This window comes from Glandiceps talaboti, chromosome 1 (genome assembly GCF_964340395.1).
Source record: "Glandiceps talaboti chromosome 1, keGlaTala1.1, whole genome shotgun sequence".
Classification (NCBI taxonomy): Eukaryota; Metazoa; Hemichordata; class Enteropneusta; family Spengelidae; genus Glandiceps; species Glandiceps talaboti.
In genome coordinates, this window is record NC_135549.1 from 18,443,691 (window position 1) to 18,464,371 (window position 20,681).

At 37.9% G+C, this 20,681-nt stretch overlaps 2 protein-coding genes across 2 annotated transcripts; both read right to left on the bottom strand.

Moving 5' to 3' along the window:
* Positions 1-1,823: 1,823 nt before the first annotated feature.
* On the bottom strand, positions 1,824-4,250 carry LOC144433850 (ileal sodium/bile acid cotransporter-like). Its single transcript, XM_078122233.1, has 3 exons — positions 3,967-4,250; positions 3,073-3,277; positions 1,824-2,378 (listed from the first exon to the last, which is right to left on the bottom strand). The coding sequence occupies exons 1-3, from the start codon at positions 4,206-4,208 to the stop codon at positions 1,824-1,826; spliced, it is 1,002 nt and encodes a 333-aa protein (XP_077978359.1). The 5' UTR covers positions 4,209-4,250.
* Positions 4,251-7,969: 3,719 nt separating this feature from the next.
* Positions 7,970-13,360, bottom strand: LOC144433857 (ileal sodium/bile acid cotransporter-like). Its single transcript, XM_078122246.1, has 3 exons — positions 13,023-13,360; positions 10,622-10,826; positions 7,970-8,590 (listed from the first exon to the last, which is right to left on the bottom strand). The coding sequence occupies exons 1-3, from the start codon at positions 13,358-13,360 to the stop codon at positions 7,970-7,972; spliced, it is 1,164 nt and encodes a 387-aa protein (XP_077978372.1).
* Between the last annotated feature and the right edge of the window lie 7,321 nt (positions 13,361-20,681).

A 20,681-nucleotide genomic window follows, 5' to 3' on the forward strand; every position in this document is an offset into this window, starting at 1 on the left:
ATCTTACTGGTGTTGCTACATTTTATCGTCTGTCTCAACGAAAATCTTACTGGTATTGCTACATTTTATCGTCTGCCTCGACCCAAGTCTTACTGGCATTGCTACACTGTATCGTCTGTCTCGTCGAAAGTCTTACTGGTATTGCTACATTTTATCGTCTGCCTCGACGAAAGTCTTACTGGTATTGCTACATTTTATCGTCTGCCTCAACGAAAATCTTACTGGTGTTGCTACATTTTATCGTCTACCTCAACGAAAATCTTACTGGTATTACTACATTTTATCGTTGTCTCGACGAAAGTCTTACTGGTATTGCTACATTTTATCGTCTGCCTCGACGAAAGTCTTACTGGTATTGCTACATTTTATCGTCCGCCTCAACGAAAGTCTTACTGACATTGCTACAGTGTATCACTTGACGAAAATCTCACAAACGTTGCTACATGTTATCTTTCGCGATCGCTGAAATACGTCGTACTAATCAGTACTGTTCCATTTCATCACATGTTGTATCAATTTAACATATTACACTTTTGCATATTAACTGTAAACCTGGAAATGTCCACTTAGTTTTGCTTCTTTCACACACAAAAAACATGTACAAAAACGTAAAAATAATTAAGTAATGACCAAAATGCCTTCTTGTACAATGAACACAATATTCCAGTCTGGTAATTAGTAAAAAATATTTTTGAGAAGTAGCTGAAGACAATAAATTATCAGACCTATTTTCGCTTATTTCGCTGGAAAACAAAAACGCGAAAATACGCGCATGTAGTGACTATTAAAATACCTCTTTTGTATTAAAGGTGCACCAGGCCTATTAGTATTTCTGAAAAATTAGTCTTTGATAACTAGTTTGGAAGACTGTATAATCGCAAAATATTTATAGTGGCGAAAATATCTAGGTTAACTTAACAGATCGTCGCCAAATCACACACAGTATATTACAATAGCGGTATTGGGGACATTATTATGAATTAATTTTTGTGTCTTTTTTTGAAGCAATACAGTAGCTTAAAAGATATCTGAGTTTTTGTTGCGCCAGACAATGTGTAAATAGCATTGGTAAGATTTCACTTGAACCATTCAACGATTTACTGGTTTTCATTGTTAAGCCTATTTATCAACCAGTCTATTGAGATGAACTTTCATATGAATATCTATAGGCATATAAAGAATGAAATGTTTTAAAAGGGAAATTTATTTTGTATCCAAAACTATTTTGAACGACTCAAAATTACTGGCATGTACGATTACCGATGTACGTTACTGCATACATTTCATATAGTGCCAGGAGTGTATATTTCATGGCACATGTGTGGATGTCAAATGGGGGTATTTATTTTGGATTTTGAATTCATAAAATAACTCTACTTGGTTTCTATACTTGGGAAAAAAATGTGAAACAACATACACTTAATTCTTGTTTGTAAATGGATATATTTGAAAAACGTTAAAACAATGTTTACAATATTTGTTATTATATATACAATAACAATCTTTTCACACACTTGTAAAGTTTTTTTTTTAATTTATTGAGTTGCAAACACGGATTTGAACTATGCTCGTTTACATTGTAGTTGTCATAAGAATTAAAAATCCAAAATACACATCACACCACATTTGCCACTTAAGCGCGTTCTACTCATCAGTTCATAATAAGTCGTCGACACCTTCTTCGGTCATTGGTTCACCGTTCCTGATCTACGGAAATGAAAGTTCCTCATCTCGATCTCCTGATAAAATCGTCGTCTCTGGGCATGCTATTTTCCACAATTTCCTAATCTACAGGTACATCGTTCCTAGCAATTTAGTGATCTTCAGTCACCCAATATACTGTTCTCGGAAAAGTTTTCTTCAGAATCTTTGAGGACGCCATTCCCAGCAGATTTCTCCATTTCAAAGCTTATATTTATGACACGTACACCGTCCTTTCCGGTAACATCTTGTTGCATCTCTTCTTCTCCTCCTCCTCCTACCCCGTTCAATTCAAACTCTTCCATCTTTCCTGACTTTTTGTAGAGGAGGTAGCAGCCTGCAAGGGCCATATAAAATGCAAAACTGATAATACCGTGAAGTGAAGGAACTAACCCCATCTTAACTGATTCAAGTCCTTCCGTTCTTAGTATAGTGATATTAATAACAGTCAACGCTAGGGCACTGTTCTGAATTCCTGTTTCAAAAGCTATGGTGCGAGCTTTCTTGTGGCCTTGTCGTAGTGCCAAGGATATAATGTAAGCCAAGACGAAACCAACAGTTGCGAGGAGGAAGCTGACGACGTAAGGTTGCCATGACGACATAAACATGGTATGGTTCATGATTCCAATCATTGTGAGTACACCAACAATTCCTAGTAGTGAAATAACTGAACAGACCTATAGGAGGAAATGAATAGAATATAGTGCCAGTGGTGTTGCATCACAACGGTACGTACAGTTGATGTGCTACTTTTATCCACATGCCCATCCACCCCTGTAACCATAATTTACCGTTGTATGTGCAGTATCTTAGTAGCTGGGTGATTATAATTATGTCAATTTGTGGATGTTTATTTTTCCTTGTCTAACCATCATTGTTGTTATCTCTGCATACACCCCAGTTACTATGGCCATGTTCTTGTTGCAAGGTATACATGTGATCATAAAATAAAATTGTTAGACCTAATTTACATATCACTTATGAGATCATCATGTGCTGAATAATTCTTCATCTATGCACCACTAGAAACACCCAACCTAAATTTCAGCCCAATCTGCCTAATAATTTTGGAATGCAAGATTTTTGTACATTTAGACCATATCATGTATGTGATCACCACGTCATGAGCACTCCGTCAGGTAAACATCCTTGTTCCATGTTTCATGTTCCATGTTCAGATAGCAGAGATTGATAGCTCACTGTGAAAGCCCCAATAAAAAAATAGACTCTGTGGAAGTAATGACTGTGAGCTATCATTACTGTATTTATCCGAACATAAAACCTTGTAGCCTGAATCTCACTGAGCTTAGCATCTCGTCTAACCGCCCAAACTACATGCTCATTCAGTAAAGGTTGTAATTAAACACTCACAAGAGCCACTCTTGGCGCATATCTTGGTAACTTCCATCTGATCAACATTCCAAATGCTCCAGGGAAAAGGATCAGAATCAGTGCTATAATGATGTCCAAATATGGTAGTGAGGCTGCAGCCTCGATCCAACTGCGACTATAGATAAATAACCACAGTGGCATAAAACCTATGGCGAATACATTCGAAAATGTGGTCATCATTATACTGAAAGGTAAAATAAAGATATAGTCAGAAAATGTACACAGTTTATATTCAGTATTGACCACAGCTAAAATTACTAGTTTTAACTGCTTCTAGTAACGCTACTCCATGCACTTTAATACAAAAAGGACACGTCATCGGGGCAGTGAAATTAGGAAGAAAATGGCACATACAGAAGGGAATGGATACTAAAAGTGCGAGAACGGAAGAAGGACGGGGTTGTGTACCACATAATTTATGAACCTAAATTATCTTAGTATGTAGACTGTAAAATGCGCCGTGTCCCTCCGCCCTCACCTGCCTCCTCCTCCTCTCTCTTCTGAGAGGGGTTGAACGTTGTGTGAGGGCGTCCCGTCATGGCGTACGTACCTTACAGACTACATAGCATGAAGAGTATAAGAACTAGGCAGCTTATGGTAAGATTTCATATTTCAACAAAGATGTAAATAGAAAGAATTTACACCTTGTAAATTTATTTTAGAGGTACGAGTGGAGGGAATGGGAGAAACATTAACTCCATAAGCTTTATGACAAGTTGTTTCTCGGCCCCCTCCAAACCTAGCCCTCTTGTAATAATAATAAAGTGATAAACTTGGATATAATATGATATGATGACTTTTAACTGTTTCATTACTGATAAGAACAAAACATTACTGTAGCCAATTGAAAGAAATGACAAACCCTTTTAATACCTGAGACATGTGTCACCATCTGTCAGGTACGTCATCACGTTCGAGAGTGTTCCCCCGGGACAGGTGGCGATGGCTAAGGTACCTATGGCAACCTCTGGTTCCAGGTCAAAACCCATCGCCAGACTCCAACCAAGGAATGGCATGATGAGAAACTGACAAGACAACCCAATGATAGGTCCAATGGGTTTCTTGAAGTTGTCGAGTATATCTTGCACTGTGATTGTAGACCCCATGCCAATCATAAGTACAATTAGCGTAAACGTAATTACGACTTGATTTGCTGTGACTAAACCTATGGGTGGACCACCTGCACCGGTTGCATTACTAGTATTAGAGGTTTCAACATCCGCCATTTCCCTTAAAATGAGGAGAATATACATTAAATATGGTATAATTATTGTCGAAAAAAAAATTGTATTGACCAAAAATGTAAGGCAAGTAATCTGGAATTGTACAGAGAGGATTATGGGTCCGACTTGATCATTGTCTATATGATTTGACCAACGTAATGTTATACTCCAAATTTAGGTCTAAGCTGATATTTACACGTCTTCTCCTCTAAACATGTTGCCGTATATCACGTCCACTTACTTTCCCTTCCGGATAATATTTTATATGAACGGTTCGTACGTATTAAAGAGTGGTAAACTTCCTAGCATAACGCTCTAGTAACGAAGAGCTTCGGATATGACAAACTACTGCATGCATGCATGAAACATAAGTATATCTAAGCATTTTTATCGTGATACTTGAAGAGTAAGCAATGACTCAGAAAGCCTTCATGCACTTACATGTATCTCACTGTACATTTAAGAAACGTCAAAGGCATGTACAGTATACACGTAAGGGGAAATCGTATATAAATTAGTAAAAGAACTTGAAAGTACTCACCTTGTTGCTCGACTGGATACAGAGAGAATAAGACAGAGAAAGTAATAAAACTTCGAAAATCTAATTACCGATATTTTTTCTAGCTTTGCAACGTTATAGAAATCGACAACAGAAATGCGACTTCGGCTGCAACGTACTCTTCACCGTGGTGTTTTTCATCCTAAGTATACACCCCCTTTATTACAGAGAACTATATCACTATCGCTTCGTGAAAACTACACTTGACCTCTGAATCAATAAATAATCGTGTGGGTTGACTTGGCATTATTGACTCGGATTTGGCACTATTTATACTTTTTTTAGTAACATTGATATCCAAAATTCGTATTGACAACCAAAAATGTTTTTATTGAACAAAGTCACAGTAAAAGTTTGAAATGTGTATTTGCACAGTGTAGAGGGTGTCATTCAACTAACTGAATGTAGAAAAGGGTGTCATTCCACTGTTTACATACTGGAAACGCTGTCATTCCAGTTCCAAAGCATTGAAAATGATGTCATTCCACTTATTTTATAGAGTGGCGGCTGTCATTCCAATGGATCTACAGTGTAGAGGGTGTCATTCAACTAACTGAATATAGAAAAGGGTGTCATTCCACTGTTTACATACTGGAAACGCTGTCATTCGTTTTCCGTCATTCGGGTTGTCATTCGTTTTAGGGTCACCCAACATTAACCGTATTTTGGATAAAAAACCAAGTTCGAAGGATTTCGCGGTCTTAGAAACCTGAGTATGCTATTTGTTATCTCTTCGATATCCATAAGAAACGAAGAATAAATTTCGGAAGAAAGTGCCAAAGTTGCGAGATAAGTCTGACTTTTGGGGCAATATATTTGACAACATTTTAAATTTGGGACTTCCAGTTAAAATTGAATATCAAGTGAAAGTCCAAGATAAGTTGTCAAATTAAAGAGACATTTTCCAATTCACTACCGCCGATTTCCTGATAGCCCTATACGTATACGTTCACGGGTTAGTGGAGTGTTGTTATGATCATGTAATTAGTTTTTTTTCAACGTTGATCGCGAGTTTATTCATCCGACACCAATCGCAGACATATTGAAAGTCACAATTTATTTATTTGAGATTGATCACTTCAAAGTCTGTTTCTTGGTTAAAATATCACTGCGCCATCAATTAGAAATTCTTCGGTTTTTTAATCTTAACAACCCCTCCCCTCCCCCCTCACACACACACACATTTGTACTCATCATATAGAAGAGACCTGTAGTTCATAATACAGACAAAAAGTCAAATTCTGGACGCACTCCTCTCATTTGTCTACGGCGCTGATCTCTGACTCGTCCGAGGGTAATCGTTGTCACAGATCGTCGTCGTAGACAGACTACATACTCAATAAATCATTATAGCAAAACACTATGTATACGATCGTGATCATAAAAGCTCACAAATGGGACAAAATAGCATTCACCGATTGATAACTTGACGTTCAGCAGGACTTCTCAAAGATTATGACACAAACATGCATATATACGCCTCTGAGATAGGCTTTCGATCTCTGACCAGACTTTGCTATGGCTGGGGGGGGGGGGGGGCAGGGAGTTTACGAGGATTAACATATAGTTCTCAAGCTTCCGATAGACACATAGCCATGTTTTTATCAAATTCGTGTTTAGGGTTTCTTACATGGAAAATGTAAGAATAGGTCTAATCTAGACCTTAACCACCCCCCCCCCCCCATGTTTAGGGAATTCTATCGATAAAGTGATCGATTTCGGCGCCCCCTCTCCCGAGTGAGATGTAGTCATTTTTAGTATGACACTGTATCTGGCACTATGTATACCCCAATGATATAGTATTACACCTACCACGCCCCTCGCTTTAGTTTTCCAACCAAGGCTGATGCCACTGTACTACTCTCCTACAACATCATGAAATTAGCCAATTGACTCAAAAAGAACCATTTAATTAATTCATTAGACATAATATACCCAAAAAATATCTCTCCAAAAAACAAGTAGATGATAAAAAGTTGGGATGTTAGATATACACTGTACATCGTATTCTATACAATCATTCAATCACCATAGCGACCACATCAACAAAACATACACATTCCATAATGATGCAAATAAAATAACACAAAAAGTACAAATCATATCTAAAAATATTTTCAAATATATAATGGAAAAGTTTACAATAGATTAGACCTTTTAAAAATAACTGAAAACAACTTCTTACAAGATTCCTAGAAATGAAACGCATTGTTCGGACAACAGTGAAGGAATGGGGATCACAAGCCACCATGAAAAATTTTCGACGAGGCGGACACTACGACACATCTATATCAGTCGTCCTGAGCGGGTGCGTGTGCCGCAAAGAGCATATGAGCGCCACCAACAGCAAGAACTGTAATACTTTGAGTACCGATACAGTATGTAGGCAAATATGTATCACAGTGAGTTTAGTTCTCTACTTCTAATAACTGAATCATGGGTTGCTGAATGATTCAGTTCAATGTGGCAATTTATACTCCATCGACATCATGTCATTGGAGTACGTATGTGTTGTATGTTGGTTCTGGCGACAGTTGACAGGTACAAGTGTCTCCCTCTCCTTTATAATCAAGTACTGATGAGTCCATAAGGTTTTAGCGTATGTGGACGGACTGAATTAATTTCATTGTGAGGTAAGGAGAAAAAACCCAGAAAACATGTTACAGTTTGCTCACTTTACATGTACAACTTTCTATTGTCTAAGTATCATTGCCAGTATGCACGAACAATTATATTAAAATTTATAGTACAGTCCATCAAAAAAAAAATAGAAAACACGATGAGTTACGGGTTTATGTATAATACAGTATGTATATTTCGGAAATCTCACACTGTCTCTGATATGATATGTTTATAATTAATTCCTCGATGTGACAACGGTGTTAATGAAGATCAACAACTGGTAAATGGTTATGGTGTTAGTAACGGATGGCGTCCCATGGTAACGGGTGACGGGGTTACACGTAGTATAACGTCATAGCAATGGATAAGTGTGTTAGTAACGATTAATTTCATAGTAACGTTGGATTTCTAGTGGACGGGTTTGTTTCGCGTTCAGACTTCTACTCTTGACACGTCTTTTAATTCCGGGATTTTAATTCGGGTCAACCGTGTTATCCTTCGGCTTCTCGTCCGGCTTTTCATCATGTACGTCACCATTTGCTGCCTTGTCGACAGCACCGTCTGCTTCGGGCCGTACTCCTTTATCATCAGCATCGACGCCTTCATTCACTTTACCGTCTGGGTTATCTGAATCAACGCCTTCATTCATCACTTTACCGTCGTCAGCGGGATTCTCACTGTCCACTTCCTTCAAGGCTTCTTCACCCGGTTCTACTTTATCCTTCTTGTACTTGGTATAGATGTAGTAGATGATGACGAATGAGAAGCCAAAAACGACACTAACCACCGCGTGCAAGGCTGGAACAAGTCCCAATTTGATGCCTGCCAGTGCTCCGCTCTTTAAAATGACGATGTTTATCACGGTCAGGGCTAGTGCGGTGTTCTGAACTCCTGTTTCAAAGGCAATCGTGCGAGATTTTTGGTGACCTTGTCGAAGTGCCCAGGGTATGAAATATCCGATACCGTAAGCGAGGAGGGGGAGAAGTAAACTGACAACGTATGGTTTCCACGATGACTTAAACATGAGGGGATTTAACAGACTGATGATAACGATAACGATCGCTATTCCGACGATGCAGATAACGGTACAAACCTATTTGGAAAAACGAGAAGAACATTATTTCCGGATTATCCTACATAAATAAGGCTACTGTCAGAATCTACTACAGGGTCGGGGGGGGGGGGACTTGTGAGAAAATGTTTTGGTCAAAAAAATTTCGCAACCGCCTTCACGCTCTTAAAAAAATTCATACCCCCTCCTCCACCCGAAATGAGCCCCGGCAAATTTTTTATAGCCCAGGCTACACAGATTGTGATTACTCCTGTGTATTTTTTCTCTACCCCTCCCACTTCCCGCATTCTGGAGATGTACAAGTGTACGGTACACAGTAGTCTTGCTGCTAGACGTTCGGGCTTTCTTTCGATACTATAAGCGAACGACTCGGATGTTCCATCCTCGATAGCGATGTTCGGGCGTGTGTCGTATTCTATCGGAAGAACATCCGAGGTCTAGCAGATAGACTAGGTACACAGTGGCATTCGATTTCAGCGTCCATACATAACAAGATAAGATATTTCTTTACAAATATATGTGGGTCTGCAACTTGAAAAAAAGGTCTCACATTGGGCTGTAACCTGTATTTGGAAATATTCATAGTTTCTGGTACTTGATGGCGCTGTCTTCTAAGCTTGAAGGTTATTGCCTGAAAGGGTTTGAATAGCCTACCTAAAAATTGGCATAGCTACCTTCTAGGGCCCGGGGAGACTCTCCGGACATATCCCAGTCTCAAGCTCTAAATTTCCTACCTCTTATATTACTGTCAATATGTTATTAAACCTTTTTTTCTTCTATTTAAAAACCCTATGCAGTTGTCTTGTACATGTTGGTGTTGTCTTGTAAAACTTGGAAATTATTGTCTGAAAGTGTAAAAAAAACATGGCCGCGCGTTTTGCCATTGCGCATTGGCGGTGTTTTAAGGACTATATTGGTAATAATTTCACATTCTTTTATAAGACTATATCATCTAACATTAGCATAGAAAGGTTAATATGTTTAAGAAAAATTTAATACATGGAAGGGTCATGTTTTTGGGGAAATTAAATCGGGGGAGGGCCATTTTTTTTTTAGAAAACGGATTCGGGGGAGGGCCCCATTTTACGCGTCAGACTGTGCTTGACCCCCCCCCCTCCTTGCAGAAACTTCCTTTTACACCTTTGATACTTATTGACACGAGACTTCAGTTAAACGTACAATACAGAGCTATGTACAAGCCTTTATTGGCACAATCTTTCGGTAAAATAATCTATACTAGCTCACAAATGACTGTGTGTGTCATAGAATGGATACGTGATGATCACGTAGTTAGGGTCGAGATCGATAGTTCAATGTAGAATAACAAACTAAATTCTTTTAGTTAGGCCTCATACCTCCACCCCTCTTCTAATTAAATTGACCAAAATTTAAAATGTTTCAGACAGCACAGTCAATTTCAAATCAGTATGTAGGAGTGAGGAAAAACTATGTTCTTTTTGTTGATACTATTATTTTATTGAATTTAGGGGAACAAAACAGGACCATAAAAAGTAAAATCGTGTTTGTAGGACGAGAACTAAAATGGCTCAACCCCCCCCCCCCCACTCATCCCAAAGTAAAAGAATTTAGTCTTTATCCTACATTGAACTATTGATCTCACCCTTTGAGTTGACGGGCTTGTAATCGGAAGGTTGTTGGTTCGAGCATAGCAATTGCCATGCAGTTTGTTTCTGAATGGCTACAGTCTTATAGGACAATATTTTAACCACGATTGCGCCCCCAGTCAACCCAGCTGTATAATTGGGGACCTGGTAGGATACATGTTATATGGGAATGATTATAATCGTGTATTGTAGACGTACAAAACCTGCAATGGATTGTGTGCTTCCCTGGGAGTCGATGAACCATAGTCACCGTGTTGCTACAGTTCAGTGCATGCAAGCAGACGGCTGGACATGGGGGGGGGGGGGCACTAAACTGTGTAGTCTATGGCCATATGGCGCAATGAAGCAATAGCTGTACAAAAGCGCTTTCATTGAGTACCATCGTGTGGGATAGGGCTATAATACATGTAATTAGTATTTTACTTACATTTGCTATAGTTCTAGCATATTTGTCCAATTTCCATTTGATCAGCATGCCGATTCCACAAGGGATGAGAATGAGAATGAGGGCGATAAAGATTTCTTGGTAAGGTATGAGTGCTGATGCAGATATCCACGAACGACTGTAGACAAACAACCACAGGGGCATAAACGCCAATGCGAATATGGTGGAACATGTCGTCATCACAACGCTGGGGAGAAAACACATTGAAAGTTTCTTCTTAAAAAGACACTATTAAAACTGTTGTAACGTACATCATAAATATGTAAAAAAAACACACACATGCTGACTGATCGTAGACGTGCACTTGCAAAATCGCATGTCTGTTTATTTCGGGCTTATGGGTCACCCCAACACAGAGTATTCCCCTTTGGCTCAGTCCTTCAAAGTTTGGCAAACAAAGCGTGTGTGTTTGGATGACCCACAGTCCCTCGAGTCGAGGCGAAACAGACGTATGATGTTGTCCTCGAGATCAGTCAACGTGTGTATAAATTAATGATGTGTAACATACAATTACAATACAACAGTCGAACGTCATCTAGTTCAGCACGGAAACATTTGAAACCACGACAAGACAAGTATAACCTCAAAAAAATAATTCTGTAAATCATACGAAAACAGTGTCCTTGTGTATTTATTTAAACCCATGTGATTTGTATTTTGTGTTATTTCAATCGAACTAGGTATTTCAAAAAAAGTGACCATATAGATGAGAAATATGTCACTATTTATTTTGGATTTTTTTTAATGATGAAAACAACTTTACTACTATGCTTTTTTCTACTTGTAAAAGATAATGGAAAAATAAAGACCGACTCACCACGCATATAAGTAATTCCATTACTTATATCTTTAATTATAATTGCAAGTGATTACATGTGTTCACCAAGTTTATTTACAAGTCACTTCCACCCGTACGTACAGTAACAGGCGTTTTATAAAATTAATGAAGTTTTTGTTATTGGATTGAATTCGGCTACGTTGTTTCAAACTAGTTTTCAAGTGGACAACCTAATAAAGTTGTTTCAGTAATGAATAATCCAAATAATTTGTCACTCAACATGACCCATGACCCCTTTATTAAACAGGAGTGTATCCAAGAAAGAAAATTTACAATAAGTTGGACTGGCAACACGTGACGTCTCTAAGATACTGCACCGTTACGGGGCGCCCTCACGCATCGGCCACCCTGTCTCGGAGACTACAACGGAAATCATAAACCCTGAAACAAAACGTCGTCTGGCTCAACAACAAACATCTCATTAACAAAGCTACATTCTATCGGCTGGCTAGACAAAAATCTTACCAACAGCGTTTCGTCACAACTCTTTACCGATATTGTTACACTTTCTTTGCGTGAGCTACCATTATCTTAGGAGATCAACGCCAAATTCATATGTCCCTGCCTTGTAAACCTAAGGTCTGGCGCGTTCTTTGATATTTTTGAGACAGTCAATTGACTAAAATGTATCAATTGTAGTTCAGTTCTTGTTGTGCCAGACGATAACATGTGGAAATATTAATTAGATTTTTGTCGAGCCAGACGAGAACATTTACAACATCAAAGAGATATTTTGTCTGGCCAGACAAAAACTGTGGCAATGTTAGTGAGATTTTTGTCGAACCAGGCGACGTTTCGTTTCAGGGTTTGTGATTTTCGTTGTAGAGACCGATTGGGGCTGAACGACAACACGATGTATCTTTAAGAGTTTACATTTCAACATACTATATTTGTGAGTGTTGTAACCAGTAGACTTCAAATGAAACTTAGTATACGCATAGACCCTCCACCCACGTGGGTGGAGGGTCTATAGTATACGGTAATGATATATCTCATACAATTTGTACTTCGTGCCTATCGGTCATAATCAGTAATAATAACCCCATCAAGTGAAAAATAAAAAGAACCATGTTCGCATCAGATTTGGCGAAATTTGGAATAACCATGACCTTGTTTTATCCCACAAAGACGGTAACTTTTCTTTGAACATGGTCAACTGCAAAGCGATGCTATACAATCAAATCGTGACCTTGTAAATCATATTTGATATATCACATGTCTTCAAGTGGCGCAAGCTGAGTTTATCAACTTTTATTCAAGTCAAAATACTTATAGAAAACATCAATTTAACTACAGTAACTCTAGTATAATGTTAATGTCGTCACATGCTTTTTATGACACCAAAAATGTCTTCTGGCATTGTTAGAGCAGTTGATGTACAAGATGTTTTCGCAGCAAGTGATAGTTTAATAAGTAGGCTTCATTAATTAATAGAATACTACGAGCACCATTAAGATATGCAGGCAAAATTATTCCAAAAACATATAAACTCAGCTTGTGCCTCCTGTTCCACTTTCACGCACGGTTAGTTTTTAGCTACCTTACCTGAGACAGGTGTCACCATTGCTTAGGTACGTAAGTACGTTGGAAAGTGTCCCCCCGGGACAGGTGGCGATGGCCAAGGCGCCAATTGCAACTGCTGGTTCCAGATCACATGCCAAGGCGAGAGACCAACCCAGAAAAGGTGAGATTATAAACTGACAACAAATCCCGATGATCGGACCGATTGGTTTCTTGATGTTTTCCCAGACTTCTTTCAAGGTGATAGTAGCCCCCATCCCAATCATCATGAAAATGATAGTCAAAGTGATGATGACTTGGTTTGTAATCAGCAGTGCTTGTGGTGGTCCCATTGTACCATTATTTGTACTGTTGTCCGCCATTTTGTGTGATTTTCTACAACGAAAATAAAACGAACAGCCGATCACAAAACAAATTCAAACATTATGTGACTCGGTAAGTTTTTTTGTGGTCAGAAAAGTAATTATGAAGATGAAGCCTCGTCTGTGTAGTTACACTTCCCAAATAATTTTTTAAAAATTGCACTGCACGAAAGTACTTTCTGTACAGTTTTAATTTATGTGAAATTATGATTATAGTAATAATCTACCTAAAAGCAAAAACAAACAAAAAACATGCAAACATACAAACAAACAAACAAACAAACAAACAAACAAAAGAAACAAAGAAACAACAAAATCTTGCGACAGTTCTTGCAAAATAAAATAATCATGGTAAAGTGTTATTCTCTATATATATGGCCGACGTATATTGAATCTTGTTTTGACGACACAGTTTGAAATGAAAGCATCAACAAAGGTTACCATGCCAACAAATTGGTGACAGACATAACCATTTATAATAGTGACATTGGAAATCTTGGAACCTTATTAAAGTTTCTTTTTTGTGATGTTGTGTTATTTTGTAGTATGTTCTGTATACTTTGGTAACACAATGTATTTTCAAGCGTTGGCTGCAACTAATTTGTAGTCGATCCTATGAAAAAACATTTCATTTCATTTTAAGACGATTTGTGGATTAACAGATAGAATACAAAAAAATAATTATGATAAATAATTGTCACTTTGCATGTTTGGTTATCTAGACAAACGTCCATTTTGAAAAGTAGTTGTTGGAGTGTGAGTTTCGGATATTCATTTCTTCCTAATTTATTCATCATTAATTTGATAGTCCAGGAAAGATTGCCCATACCACTGTTTCTTTCTTGTCTGTGGCCATATTGTGTGTTGCCGGTAAGAATATGTCTCAAATCTCAAATTATTTCTGACGAGACCTAAGTTTTAAATGTAAGCCACTGTTTGAAAGTCAGCTTAACCAAGATACCTACAGCTAAAACAGACAGTGTTCACAAGAAGACTATTTGTAACGTGCACTTACATCAAAATTGGTCACAATTTGCTAGACTGAGTGTAGGACTGGCTACTGTTTTACTTGATAGATAACGCAACGCTTTTTACTGCTGAATATTTGTTATTGAGGGGAATCTGAAAAGCTGAAGGCACGCAAACAAGACTCTCTCTCTCTCTCTCTCTCCCTCTCTCTCTCTCCCTCTCTCTCCCTCTCTCTCTCTCTCTCCCTCTCTCTCTCTCTCTCTCTCTCTCTCTCTCTCTCTCTCTCTCTCTCTCTCTCTCTCTCTCTCTCTCTCTCTCTCTCTCTCTCTCTCTCTCTCTCTCTCTCTCTCTCTCTCTCTCTCTCTCTAATCACAATCCTGCTGTGTTCACAAAAATGCTACTGTCTAGTGAGTAAAACAACCACCTAAGCTTGCCCAAATGGTTTACGTTTATCATTAAATGTATACTAGTATGTTATGTACAGTCTTCTGGTGAGCATTCCCTGTTTTAGCTGTGATATGTACAGTCTTCTGGTGAACACTCCCTGTTTAGCTGTAAATGTATATGTTATTGTAAAGTCTTTCTGGTGAACACTCCCTGTTTTAGCTGTAAATGTATATGTTATTGTACAGTCTTCTGTGAACATTCCCTGTTTTAGCTGTAAATGTATATGTTATGTACAGTCTTCTGTGAACAGTCCCTGTCTTAGCTGTAAATGTATATGTTATTGTACAGTCTTTCTGGTGAACATTTTTTGTTTAGCTGTAAAACCACCAGCCTCTTGTAAAACGACGTCGCTAATTCACGCTCGCTTGTTAGCATCGGTGGAAATATACTTTGGCTTACGTATAGGGGTATGCGCATAAATCATGGAGTGGACTGTGGATAAAGTGAGCCCATAAAAAATCTCCCTTTGTGTGAGCATAGACAGTGGGGAGACACTGTCTGTAGCGTGGCTTTTAGGATGTCCTCCCTGTATAGGGTCTAGGTCGAGGCCTAGACTGATTTATGTGCATTGTACCTTTTTCTATTGTCCGTGCCCTTAATAATAGTCTAAACAATTATAGTATACAGCAAATGATTCATTCTAATGTGACGTTTCGTTCACAACGTTCCTATGACAACAGTCCTAACGTGATCGTGTACTTTCTTAGATTTTAAGTGGAGGAACGATACAAAGTTTAAGATATGTAATAATACAAGTCTGAAAGTCTGAAATTTGTTGGATAATGTAGCTAAATACAGGGCAATGGAGGCGTGATTCTACCTTCACATGCATTGATGGATGAACAAACGTGGCCGACAGAAACAAGCTATCGAATGCTTCGTCGAACTCTTGGACTAGTTAGACCCAGATCACCGAACTGCAGGGCTAGACTTGGAAATTTTACATTTTTTGAAGAAAAAAATCGCTGTTAGATTATGAATTCCGTTTAAAACGAACAAATACATGGACAACACAGTCGCCACTACATGGTTAAATTTTCTACACGGGCTGTACATCAACCGATGACTCTTCATATCCCGTTTGCTTTCGTTAAAAAACGAGTAAACGTGCTTGTGTCATACGTACAAGTACTCTTAATATGCACTTAAAGAATAAACAGATAATCGTTTGACTACAGTACAAAGATTTTAAAAAGTGTTGATGATTAGTATGAAGTATGTCATGCCCAAATCCATCGGAGGAAACACAGTTTATTGTTAGAACAGAGGACAATAACGAACAAGACCGTGACAAATCTGGTACAGGCTACGGACAGCAAACTATAGGTAATATATCTGCCCATTGTGTCTAGAGTGAATGCTATGAGTTTTTTTTTACGTACATTCTGTCAGATTGAAAGTTTCAAAACTCTACAATTCACAACTTTACTCACCTGTAGACCTTCTTAGACTTAAATGTGTTCAGATCGCTTTACTTTCTGCTAATCCTACCTCCTGGCGACACGTATAAATGGAAAGTCGTAGGAAACCTTAGACGTCGTCCAATTGGCTCTCTGTCTGTGGTTTCCAAAGTAAACAAAACAGCACTGGGTACAATACACATATACGTGACTTGTATTCAACACTTTGTCAGGCGAGACTGGGTTCAATATGTTCTCTGGGCATTACTGTTGTATTCAGAAAACATACAATTGGCTGTTAGCCATAAAGTGCAACGTCAGAACTTTAAATGGGCAAGCTATCACCATAGCAACACAAATTACAGTAATGTCAGATTCTGAATGTCAGAAAAAAAAGTTAAGCACATCACCCTTTACATGCTAGAACAATCGTGAAAAACCGGTATATCTTTGTAGTTAGCCATCATCACCATTACGACAATTCCATCTAGAATGGTCATATGCACGTTACATGCACATACATCTCCTACAATCCTAAAACACCACCCATTCACCTATCCACCCATCTGTACTACACCAACACAACATACAAACACAAATGCACACCCACATACATACATACATACATACATACATACATACATACATACATACATACATACATACATGCATACATATATACATACATAATACATACATATATACATACATACATACATACATACATACATACATACATATTCTGCATATCGGTACACAAAAATGAATGCGCAGTGCAAAACTTGCGGACGTCATTAACTGTCAGGTAAAATGGGTCAATATCGTCACAAGCACGGTCGACATCTAGTTATGAGGTGAAATCTAGTTATGAGGTGAAATCTAGTTATGAGGTGAAAGATAGTTATGAGGTGAAAGATAGTTAGTGTGTGTTTCCGATAACACGCCCAGTTTAAGCCGCCAACCCTAAACATTTTTTGAACATTTAATTCTGTGTCTTCTTGATCTTCATGCCTGTATGTTTTCTTTCCCCAATGATGTCTTCACATATTTCTGGAAATTATAACAGAAGGGTATTCTGGCCGACATTTCTTTTGTTTTTGAGTCAAAGCAATATTTTTCAATTAAAAAGGTAAAGATAACAATAAAATTAAAATAAAATCCCGACCTATCGGAAACACACAATTATTACCCCCCCCCCCCCACCCCCGGCTTATTACTGCTTCGGTTGCATTTATGTGTATATTTTATCTTCAGTTGTCACTTTGAACAATAATGTCGTTTCATTAAAATGGGCCCTGTATTGGCTGGAAGCCGGGTTCACTAGGGCAGTGTGTGTATAGGTCATTTGGGTATTCAACACATAAGTAAGGTAGAATGCGCGTTTACTATTCAGTCTGGTGAAAGCGAGACAGTATAAATTAAAGTTTGACAACGTACGCATGAACTCTTCAACCGTGTCTTGAGTACATAAATTCACATGTTTTACTTGTCTCAGTATCACCATACCAGCATACGTACGTACCTGCCCATACACCATGATGATATGTCCAAAATACCAAAGTGTCAACGAATGAAACTTAAGACTCGTTATTCAGGTATAAACCACCTAATCAGTTCTTGACTTAGTGCCAATAGCAGTAAAATAAGACAGGACTAGTCGTCGTAAACAAGTTAGAATAAACCTATTATTTATTTCACCTTAAGGGACACATTAATATTGGTGACATTATATTTAGGACAGCGACTATTATGTCACGTGGGTTGTGTTAGTTTGTATGAGTAACTATCAACCTCTGCACGACATTCTTGAATATGTATGTCATGATACTAGGGATGCAATTAGAATAACAATCTTTGAATTGGATTAGGTTCCACCAGATAAAAAAAATGATAAAATTAGAAATGGGTCAATAATAAGTAGGTGATATGAGATTGTATCAAAGGACAGGTTTGACAAGACGAGATGTGGGTTGAAACGTGACGAGATGAGACTGACTGAGATGAGAGGAGAAGAGAGAGAGAGAGAGAGAGAGATCGTGAGATGGAGAGGTGGGGAGAGATAGGATAGAATGGAATGGGATGCGATGATATAATATGAGACTAGACAAGACATAGAGGAGGAGAGGAGATGAGAGGAGAGAAAGGAGAGGAGAGGAGAGGATATGACATAAAATGAGATGTGACTGAGCGAAATGAGATGAGGTGAGATGAGAAGAGATAATAGACTAGATAAAACGAGAGGATGTGAGTTGAGTTGAAACAAGTAGAGAGGCAGAGGAGAGAAGGAAAAAAGGAGATGATGGACTTCGAGACGAAATGGGATGAAGTTAAGTAAGAGGAGATTAAACCACGAGTCCAAAGGAGCGAGTGTGTGTACAATTTCAGCTTCTTTGGATGTAATTTGAATACCACGTTTACAAAAGACGCACTGGAGTGTAAATCAGTACCTTTGTATATTAGACTAAATGAACTCTATACAGAGTAGTTTTATCTTACGTATAAGTTCTTTTGCCAGAGGCTTCGATATGGTCTAGAAAGTTTCCTTCCCTTCCTATCTTTCCAGTCTTCCCCTTTCTGCAAACACATGAACAATAAACAGACCGGGAATAGCATAGGTTATATGTCATATTTAGTTTTACCAGTGTTTCATCCCAGTGTTCATCATTTCCCTTTTTAAGTAGCGAATCACTATTTCATGCGAATGCATATACAGAAAATGCCATGGGTTGAGGGCGCCATCGGCAAATGCCATGCAATAAACACCACAGATGATATTACAAGCTTTGACTTCTTGAGAAATTTTGTTTGTTATTTAGTACGAATCCCCTCCTTTACCAATGTCATCTCATAAGAGAGTGACCGTTGCTCTGCTGGGTCATACACACATACTATATGCATGGATCCAGGCTTGGCTTCCAAGTCGTCCACTCCGACGTAGTACATATCTAATTAGAGCTACGCTGACCGCTGGCATTCTTTTCATGACATTGTCCACGGGTTACGATCCTATTGTCTCTCCAAATCGCTTTTTATGATATGTTTGCAGTGATATTTTGCAAATGAAATAATTTCGGGGGAAAACACAGTCATCAAACACAGTTTAATACATGGGAGCGAAGGGGGCATTGTTATCAAATGTTTCGAGTTATATATTGTATCTCTTCTGTTCTTCTGTTTTATTTACCAAAACAATTCGAAATTGTTCACATTGACAGTTTTACGAGGCCACCTTTCCTTGACCTTAAACAGCCAACTTTCATTTTAGTACGCAGACAATAGAAGCAAATTACTAAATGCACATAATGGTAGTTCTGACCTTGACATGGGTGTTTTATCGTTTGGGGAGCAGTCAGCATGGGTTTTTTGTCAACATCTAAAAGTAATTTGAATTCCACAGAGTGTAAATACGAATACACCAGACAGGTGGTTTATTATTACAGTATATATTTAGCAGACTGGGTTAATTTACATTCAGACTTAACTTATTTGTGACGGTGTTAGCTCTATGATGCTACACCACTGACTCTACAGCGCATTTCACAACACCATTCAGCTTTTCTGTTTGATACAATCATGCAGAAACCAATATGAAACTGGACATGCTACATACACTCTAAGATAGTAACATTGAATGAGTACGGTTTCTATACAATTTGTCTTGAAATGAACTACGCATGCAACCATACAGACATCAAAGGAACACCACAAAGGAGACTTTACGCTCCCTTAATTCGCACGCACTAGCGCACACAAAGTTACACGTGCTCTCTGTCTGTCTGTCTGTCTGTCTGTCTCTCTCTGTAAAAGACACTGAAATGCCATGATGTTCACCGTTACATCCACCTTTTAATGCGCATTTTCCAAGAATTCTACAACGTTTACGAATTAACATATATAGAGCTAAGCTAATGTGGTATAATATCAAAGGATTACTACATCAATTAATTATATATATTATATATTATATTAATCATATATATATATATATATATATATATATATATATATATATATATATATATATATATATATATATATATATATATATATATATATGCATTGTGTGTAATTAATATAAATATAAAGTTCCATATATTATCATGTTTTTAGTCATACGCTGAAATACTCTTCATTAGTATAACGCTTATGTCATTTAAGGTAACCAATTGTATTTTTTAAATCCCAAAAGCTTCTTATTCTAGTATACGTACAATATTAAATTCCTCTACACGTTAATATATATCAACCGATTGCTCATATCTCTGTTTGCAATGTGAAACTATCATAAAGTCTTCTTTCTTGGAACAAAAAATTGAACTCCTCATACGTGTACAATTAGTCAACATTCCTCTATGTGTTTCTTCGTTCAGCTAATGAAAATACCAGAAACTTAAAGGGTCTTGTCACTATGAGTCTATTTTTCGGCTGAATGAAGAAGCAACATTAATATAGAGAATGATATAATTGTACCTCAATAATCATAATTTTATGTAAATCTGGAAGAT